This window comes from Oryza brachyantha, chromosome 7, assembly GCF_000231095.2.
Source record: "Oryza brachyantha chromosome 7, ObraRS2, whole genome shotgun sequence".
Classification (NCBI taxonomy): Eukaryota; Viridiplantae; Streptophyta; class Magnoliopsida; order Poales; family Poaceae; genus Oryza; species Oryza brachyantha.
The window spans coordinates 2941607-2951148 of record NC_023169.2 but is presented as its reverse complement, the minus strand read 5'-3'; the positions used below and the strand labels follow the sequence as shown (position 1 = coordinate 2951148).

The 9542-nt window shown below is 37.8% G+C and overlaps 1 protein-coding gene across 1 annotated transcript; it reads left to right on the top strand.

The window, feature by feature from the left end:
* The first annotated feature begins 7217 nt into the window (after positions 1-7217).
* LOC107304646 lies at positions 7218-8783 on the top strand. Its single transcript, XM_015839592.2, has 2 exons — positions 7218-8033; positions 8127-8783. The coding sequence occupies exons 1-2, from the start codon at positions 7323-7325 to the stop codon at positions 8322-8324; spliced, it is 909 nt and encodes a 302-aa protein (XP_015695078.2). The 5' UTR covers positions 7218-7322; the 3' UTR covers positions 8325-8783.
* Positions 8784-9542: the final 759 nt, after the last annotated feature.

Genomic DNA, 9542 nt, shown 5'->3' with positions numbered 1-9542 from the left:
AATTTGAACTTGCAAGTTCATAAATGATATATCTCATGTTAACATATCTCGTCAAAATTTCTCAATTTTCAATAACTCTTAACATGCAAGAAATGTCTAGATATCCAACCAATTAATAGAAATACTTTCTCATATCTCAAGTCATTTCCCACGGTACGACCAAGATATATATTAGTGATTTTCCACTACGGTAAGTTCTACCGTGTGGATCCGTAAAGAAATAAGTGCTGGTGGGACAAGTCATTTTAGTTTGGTTATAAATTAATCGAACTTTTATATAGTAACTAGATTTATTATAAGACAATACGCAAGCATCTGCCAATACGTGGAGAGGCGTAAGTTTTTTGAATGAAGTGGACAGACGTAAGATGTATCCCTAATAGCTAATCTATCCCATCATCTATCCTAAAAATAGAGGATAAAAACTATAAATTGAGCTTCAATAGAACGGCTATCCTATTATCTATTTTTAGATGTCATCCATATTAGGAGAGAACCTTCATATTTAGATAATCTCTCTCCATACTCTAAAGAGATATAGAGGATGTTATGTATAGATGATCTGGTGGAGTATATAGAGATATGAAGGATGAAACTAGTTTAGATGATCATCCAAATGAATATATAGATAACCAAATTTAGATGAGTTGTTGGAGATGCTCTAAGTATTATTGAATTAATCGAACCGTGCAGAAGATGTGCCAAACGATAATATAATTCTCTCCTAAAATACTGGCAGAGTATGTCATTGTTTGATCTCTTGCTCACTCTCAGGCCGTGTTCGCCTCTTCCCCAAGATTCCCTCGTTTTCCACGTATATATTTTCCAAAGTACTGAACGGTGTATATTTTATAAAAATATCTATAGGAATTGTTTTAAATAATCATATTAATCTATTTATATTTTTTTAATAATTAATTAATTATAGACTAGTCTATTACTATGTTTTTTTACTAGATAACTAACCCACCTCTTACTTTGTATGGAACGCGGCCTCACTCTTGCCTGATCTCTTCCCCAGATCTCCCCCTCTCTATTTTATGTCTTCTTTTAACTCTCCATTTGGGCGTGCAGCTGCATGGTCCCTTATACCATTCTCAGCAATACTTTTAAATAGAGTAGACGAGAGAAAAAAAGTTGCTACAAAAGATATGTACGGATCTAACATGCGGGTGGCTGGGCTCGAGCCCCCGCGTTAAAGCAATTAGGGCCATCACGAAGATCCTCTAATATTTTATGACAAAAGTGTAAAAGTCAAGACTGGAAAACAAACTATGATAAAAAACCTCAAGATTAACTTTCAAATTTAAGATTAAATATTTAAATTTTGGCTTATAAGTATAGACAAAAACCAAATAAAATATCACTATGTACCTATGTAAATTTGCTCAATCCCTTATATACCCCTGAATTTTAGCTAATCTCTTACATGCCCCAGATTTTTATCCAAATCCTCTATGTATCCATTTCCGTCAGTTATTCATCAGTTGACAGTTAAATATTTCTTAAATGGCTATATTATCCATCTGTCATTCTTATATGCTACATACTCTATAATTTTTCATGTGAAAAAAATTAACTTATACTAAAATAAAAGGGATAGAATCATTTAATGTCAAAGTTGGAAAACAAATCTAATTTTTTATTTTAAAAAATAGTATGATAAATTCATACATTACATTCACCAGAAAATTAAGAACTAAAACTATACACCATTTATGTTTCAATTTTTGGAAGATGAATGAAATTGTTCAAATTTGAGTTGAAATTTATTCAAAATTTTCATATGTGTTTTTAATTTTTTTAAAATAATTGCATCCCCTTTGTTTCTTTACTATGAATCTTTTTTTGCTACATATTCGTTGAAAAGTAATTTTCAAATTTACTGCATATGTTGATTTTTTTAGTGTATCTTTTTGAATTTTTGATTAAATTATCTTTCATTTTTTTAAAATTATGACAAATATTTAGTAATCTATCCCTTATTGGTTTTCACAACTGAAATAATTTATACATTAAACATTTCTAGTTTTTAGATTAAGGACAATAAAGTTATTTCTACATTAACTAGCGGTCAACTAATGGAATGGACACATGGGAGATTCAAATAAAAACTCAAAGGTGCGAAAGGGCTTATAGCCTAGTGGCTATAAAGCCTTAGTAGCATTTGAGGTCGTGAGTTCGACTCTTTGTTAGAGCAAATATTCTAATATTCTAAGAGATGTAGTAAATATTGGTGGCATATAAGGGATCAGGTGAAAATCCATAACCATATAAGAATTCGCCCACAACCAAAAGATAGGGGTGATTTTAGTTTGGTTATGAGTCGAACATTTATATAACTAAATTTATTAGACAATACGCAGGCATCTGCCAACATGCGGAGAGACGTAACTTTTTTTGAATAAAGTGGAGAGACGTAAGTGAATCATGTTGGTGATCGGACTGGCATAATTAAGTACGGAGTATCATTGAAACGATTATATAATTCTCTCCTAAAATACTCGCCTAGTCATTGTTTGTTTTTTCAAAAAAATCAAATAATATATTTATAAACAAAAAATATTTTTTAAATAAATTATGATGAAAATTAAACCACATAATCAACTTCGAATTTAAGGTATAAAATCTAAATTTTGGCTTAAGCAAATACAAAAGCGAAAAGATGGGAAAAATTAAGCAAGAACAATTACTACGTTCGTTAAAAAAATCTAAGCAAGAAACTGACCTAAATTTCTCCAACTTTTATATGCCGTTAGTATCCAATCCATGCCTCCATGGTATCTTTATCAATCTCGCTTCGCCTTCGCTTTCTCTTCTTTGAACCTCTACTGTACTTGGACCGCAACAAATTAAGTGCAAAAATCCAAAGCCAATTTTCAACTTCTCGAAGTACTGTCGTCAAAATTGACCTTTCATATATGATGTGCTAAACAGTCGCTGTCTTTCGCCGTCAACTTTAAAAACTGACAAATATGGAAATTTATGTATTACTAGTGATTTTTTAACCGACACGAAATGTTATGTGTAGTAATTAATAAGTTTTGCTCATGACGCCTCCCCTTCGACGACGTCGACTAGTGGAATAGAGCATCGCCGATGCAGCTGATCAAAGAATGGTGGGTGGGGCACGTGAATCTTCGCGTAGCTAGGAGTTTTTTAGTTAATTGATATTATCTTCACTAAGTAGTCATGTGTCACACGTCGATATTATATATTAAAATTTTTAAAACATACTAACTCTATTCCATAACGTAAGATGTCTGATTTTTTGGTTATAACGGTTGATCATTCGTCTTATTCAAAAATTTAGTACAAATATGAAAAATAACAAGTTATGCTTAAAGTTCTCTGTATAATAAAGTAAGACACAAGCAAAATAAATGATATTTTCATAATTTTTAAATAAGACAAATGGTTAAACATTATAATAAAAAAGTCAAACATCAAACGAAATCAATCGAAGGGAGTAGTAAATTAGGTGTACTACTAAGGCTGCGTTTGGCAAGGAGGTGGGCAAGTTAATTTACCCGGCACGGAAAATATAGTAATAGATTAGTACATTATTAATTATTAAAAATATAAAATAGATTAATATGATTTTTAAAATAACTTTTCTATATAAAATTTTTACAAAAAATATCCCATTTAGTAGTTTGGGAAACGTGCACGCCGAAAACGAAAGGTTCAAGTTAACTTGTTGTACCAGTCGAACGCGGCCTAACTGTGCCCCTGCATCGGAGCAATGGATGGGGTGAGTCTATCCTATCGGCGACTGCTGCGGAATCAAGTGCGGTGATGGAGTTTCTGTGATCGTGATTTGAGTGCGATGGATTAACGTTTAGGGGTGATTTGGGAAGGACACTGTTGGCAATTTTGAACCATGAGTTGGGCGTTGCATTGCAAATCACAAAGTGAATTAAAACTTCCATTTTGAACCAGTGGATGGAATGATCCCACGACTCAGAAGGTTTGCACTTAATATTGCCGAAAAAAATAATAATTTGCAATGGTTTTAGAATTTACAAATGAATCATCATCGTGTTGTAATCAACAAAGCTTTAAATTTGAGCTTGGGTGGTTATTGCGGGATGGATTTTATGATATGGTTAATAAGGAGGTTTGAAATAATGCACTATGTGATGGTACACCATATGGAGAGATGACAACATAAAGTGTGCTCTTTAAGATGATTTTTAAGAGTTTGGGCAAAACATAAGTGGTGCTTTTATAAAAGAAAAGAATCAGATTTTAGATAAGTTAGAGTTGTTTGATAAGAAGGCTGAAATTGCTTTACTTTCCCAAGCTGAGCTAAATTTGAAAACAGTTTCTGCATAATAGATTAGCTTTTTTGTCAAGACAAGAAGAGATAAAGTAGTATCAACGTTCTAAGATAAATATTTGTTAGAAGGTTGTAATACAACTTATTTTTATCTAGTGGCTAATGAGAAGACTAGGGAAACTAGAATATTTCAACTTTAGCACGAGGACCAGGTAATAAGTGGTGATGCAAATATCAAAAAGCATATCACTTATTATAAAGGTCCCTTGGTCCACGTACACTCCTATAGAGGTTTTTTTCAAGTTAGATGATACTACGTCCGTTTCATATTGTAAGACATTTTAGCCTTACATAAATTCATCCAATGATGAATGCATATAATTTATATATATGTCTAGATTCATTAATATCCATATAAATTTAAACAAGGCTAGAAAGTCTTACACTATAAAACGTGGGGAATACTTAAAAGGATGATGTTTCTCAAGTATCTTTGATGGAAAATTAGTCTTCGATAGAAAAAATTATAGAAAATGATATACATGAGACAATATTTCAAATGGAATATAACAAAGCGTCGGGTGATTACATGATTTATTTAATGCTTTCCATAATGGGACATGACCTTGTATTCACTTATTTTTGGTACTATTATTCTTCTGCCCAAGTGTAAGGATGCTTTTAAGATACAACAATATATGCCAATTTGTTTATTGAATGTGAGTTTTAAAAATTTTACTAAGGTGGCTATAAATAGCATTATGGGTGTTGATAGCAAAGTCATTAACCCAACCCAAACAGCTTTTATGCTTGGCATAAATATTATGGAAGGGGTTATGATGTTACATGAGACTGTCCATAAAATGCATATAAAAAAAAACTAGTAGGAGTTACATTGAAGATTAAATTTGAGAAAGCTTACGATAAAGTTAAATGACCTTTCGTACAACATGCTTTGAGGATAAAAGTCCTTTCAGCTAAATGGTATCAATGGATTCATTCTTTTTTTTAAATCTAAGGTGGTCATGTTGGCATTACGGTAAATGATCGGATTGGCTCTAACCTTCAAACCAAAAAGGGTATGAGACAAGGTGACTTATTATCACCAATCCCTTTTAACATAGTTGTTGATATGTTAACTGTTCTTATCAATCATGCCAAATAAGAGGGCCAAATTATTGGAGTTCTGCCTCATCTTTTTTATGATAGGTCGTCAATCTTATAGTATGCTGATGATACACTAATCTTTATTGAGCATGACTTAGAGAGTGATAAGAATATGAGGTTGTTACTTTCAGTCTTTGAAAAGCTTTCCAGACTTAAAATTAATTTCCAGGCTAAAGAAAATAAACAATTTTACTCTTATTTATTTGGATGTCAAATTGGCAATTTTCGTTTTAGATATTAGGGTATTCCAATACAATTTAAAAATATTTCAAATAAGAATTATATTGTTATTGAGGAAAGATTTGAAAAGGAAGTTATATAAGTAGTTGGAAAGGAAAACATTTGTCAATACGAGGGAGATTGGTGCTGATAAACTCATTCGAAACAAGTCTTGTTATGTTTGTGATCTCCTTCGAAGTTACATGTTTTCTTTAGCAAAGTGATACCCACAAGAAGAAATAACGTTTTGTCTAAATAAGATGTCATTTGTCATCAGAAGGATCAAGGGGGACTTGGTATCAAGAATATAGATTTACAAAATCAGTGAATTTTGAGTAAATGGTTACTTAAGTTAATTAATGAGGATGGTATTTGACAAAAGTTACTTAGGAGAAAATATATTAAGAATCATGCATGCAATTATGCTGGTTTAAAAAAGTCACGTGACTCTCATTTTCTGGTCAGGTCTTATAAAAGTTAACATAGGTTTTTAAGTTTGTGAAGTTTTTATATCTCTGCTACTTAAAATAGAGTCATCCTCCTTCCCCTCCTTCTACGCAGGACACGTGTGCTCTCAGAAAAAGAACGACACACAAAAAGAAAATAACTGCACATGGCCAAAAAAAAAACAACTGTCCAGTGCCCACCAAAACCGAAAGGCCTCTAGGGATGCACGCACGTGCATGGTAAAAAAGGGAAAAAAATAATTAAAAAAAAGAAAATGCCTACCAAATAAGGAACAAACAAACAAATACCATATATTTAAAAAAGTACGAAGGCAACTGTCAAAATAAACCCTAAATCACGCCATCTTATCTACCCACGTAAAGAAAAAAAAAGAAAACGCAGATCCTATGATTCTTTCTCATCCCTACCCTTGTTGGTGTTCATCTAAAATAAACTTATTTTGACGAAAAAAAGAAAAAAAGACAAAATAATCCCCATATCAAGGGCATATCGTAGTTGCCGATCGAATAAGCGTTATTGTCTACCGTTACCGTTTGGAGTTGTGGCAGTGGCATGTGGTTCCACAGTGCCATGGCTACCAGAGCTGCAGGATAGCTTGCGGGCCGCGTGTCGTCGCCGTCACCATCAATTTGATTTGGAGGAGCTCCCTCTCGGACAGTGTGCCATCAATCATCGGAAGGGTGTCCACATTAAGTTTGCCTCTTTTTACTAAGAAATTCTATTATATATTTATATTATATGATTTGTTTATGGATGTGAAATGTTTTATATGTTATTCTTTGTTACATATTATCCATATTATTTTTCCTTTCTGTTATAAATTTATGCTTTGAGTAAACTATTTCGTGGTTAAATATAGTCTCGTTGTAACGCATGACCATGTAACTAGTATAAGTTAAAAATGGAAAACATGCAAGATACTGGGTTTGCTGCCTTGGATTAACCAAGCGGATACATGTAACGGGCCGGATTATATCAGACCACGGCCCAACTAAACACCACTGGTGTAATTAACCTGCCTTGGATTCTCTTCCGGACGGTTAGAAATCCCCCGGTTTTGTAGGCCCCACGTTTTCCACTCCTCCCCACACGTGCGAAGCAGCAGCAGCGGTTGGAGTCGCGCACACTCACACGCGCGAAAAACCGTCGTTGTCTCGCTCGCTCGCTCTCCCCACGCCGCCGCGCGATGTCCACGGCGACGGCGAGGCTCTCGTCGGGCCTCTTCGATCGCCGCCGCTGCGTTCATGACGGCGACGGCGACGGCGACGGCGGGACGGGGCTCCTCCAGGTCCAGGGCCTCGCCGACGACGTCCACCCCGACGTCACCGACGCACTGCTAGGGTTCGTCTACGACCCGCCCGCCGACGCCGGCCTCGACGCGTTCCTCCGCCCCCTTCCCCGCGGCGAGGTCGTCGAGGTGCAGCGTCGCTGCGGCAGCAAGAGGCCGCGCGGTTGCGTCGTCGGCGGCGACGACGCCTCGTGTGTCGAGCTCCCCGCCGCCGCCGCCGCCGCGGCTGCTCAGGCGTTGGCGCCAGTGCCGGAGTTCGAGGGCAGTTTCTTCATCCCCCCGCCACCGCCGCCGCCGCCGCCTCCTCCACCGCCGGTGCAGCAGCAGCATTGGCAGCTGCCGCCTGACGCGGTGTTCGTTCGGGGATCCGGAGCGGAGCCGAAGAAGGCCGCCGAGGCGGGCTACGGGCGCCACCACCAGGCCGTGCAGAGCGCGGCGGCGAGGGAGCGGCGGAGGCGGATCAGCGGGAAGACGGGGCAGCTGTCGCGGCTGATCCCCGGCGCCGCCAAGCTGAACAGCACCGCCGAGATGCTGCAGGCCGCCGCCCGCCACGTCAAGCTCCTCCAGGCCCAGGTCGGCATGCTCGCCCTCATGCACTCCGCCGACGAGGTAACCACCCACCCACTCATCACCTACCTCTGAACTACACATGGATCAAACCTCTGGGTTAACTAATTCTCCATCACATTACATTTCGATCAGCCAAAGGTGCCATCCATAGCGGAGGAGAGGATGCGCGCGCTGCTGGCGAGCGGCGGCGCGCAGGAGCGGCTCGCCGGCGAGGGCGTGTGCCTGGTGCCGACGAAGCTGGTCCACGCCATCGCCGACGACAAGGCGATCCGGTCCAACCCGGCCGTGGAGCGAGACCTCAGCTTCTTCATGGAGTCGCTGGAGCAGTAGACCGCGCGCAGTCATGGCGATCGATCGAGCGAGCTCATGCATCCGGCCATGGCGCGGCGCCTGCATGCGTGCATGGCTGCGCGTTTTTTGAGAGCACCGTGCACGCGACACTGCTGCTGCTGCTGCTGTTGTGTGTTCTACCTGACCAAAGTGACGACGCCTGTCTATATATAGCAATTAATTAATCTCATCCATAGATTATTAGGTGTTTAGATCAGCATTGATTGATCAGTTAACTGCATTAGTATAATTTTTGGTTTTGTTTAGTTCTTTTCATGCATGAAAATATTGGCTAATCTAGAATTAGTTTGGTAATTAATTATATGGGCTGTGTGATACTAGCTAGCACTGTTTGTATCTCCACACCTGTGCATATTTGTAGGATTGCATGCATTGTTATCTGGTACATTTCGTTGCTTGTAGTTGGATTTTATTCTCTCAATAAAATAAATTTCTGTTCTGTCAGATGACATGTATCGTCTCTGTCTCTCTTGTCTTGACTGCATGAAGAAGTGTGTGCTCACTGTTACTCCGTTGCAATGTTAATGTTTCTCGATCTATGGCTGGAGAGAATGTCATGGCAGCAGTAATGATCAATTGTTAAGATTACTACTGATCAACTACTATCTCTGTTTCACAATATAAGATTTTTTAGGATTATCTAGATTCACATGGATGATAATGAATATAGACATGTATATAAATTATATATATTTATCAATAGATGAATTTAGACAAGACTAGAAAGTTTTATGATATAAAACAGAGATAGTATTAATTAATTTTCCGCAAAAACAAATCATTATTTCTCTTCACTTGATCGACCAACCTAATTAATAGACACACCCTCGAGTCTCCACACCAAACACACACGCTCCATGATCTTGCAATATTAGTGAAAAGAATAATATTGCATGGTCAACCTCAATAGAGGAGAGTTAATCTTGCTAGTTTTCTTTCCTTTTTATGTTTCACTTATTTACTTTTACTAATATCCGTCTTGCAGGATAACTAACTATATACATGGTCACAAGCATCCCTTTTGCCCATATGTTGCAATATAGGCATGTTGACCTTGATATGCCAAGACAATTGGGTGCTCATGCAGATGGCTTCATACCGGGGAGTCACATGGAAGGAACTAAGACATCACAAGATGCATGAGTTGTGCATCCCATGGTAGGAAGATGCTATACTGTGAATGGTATACTATAAATC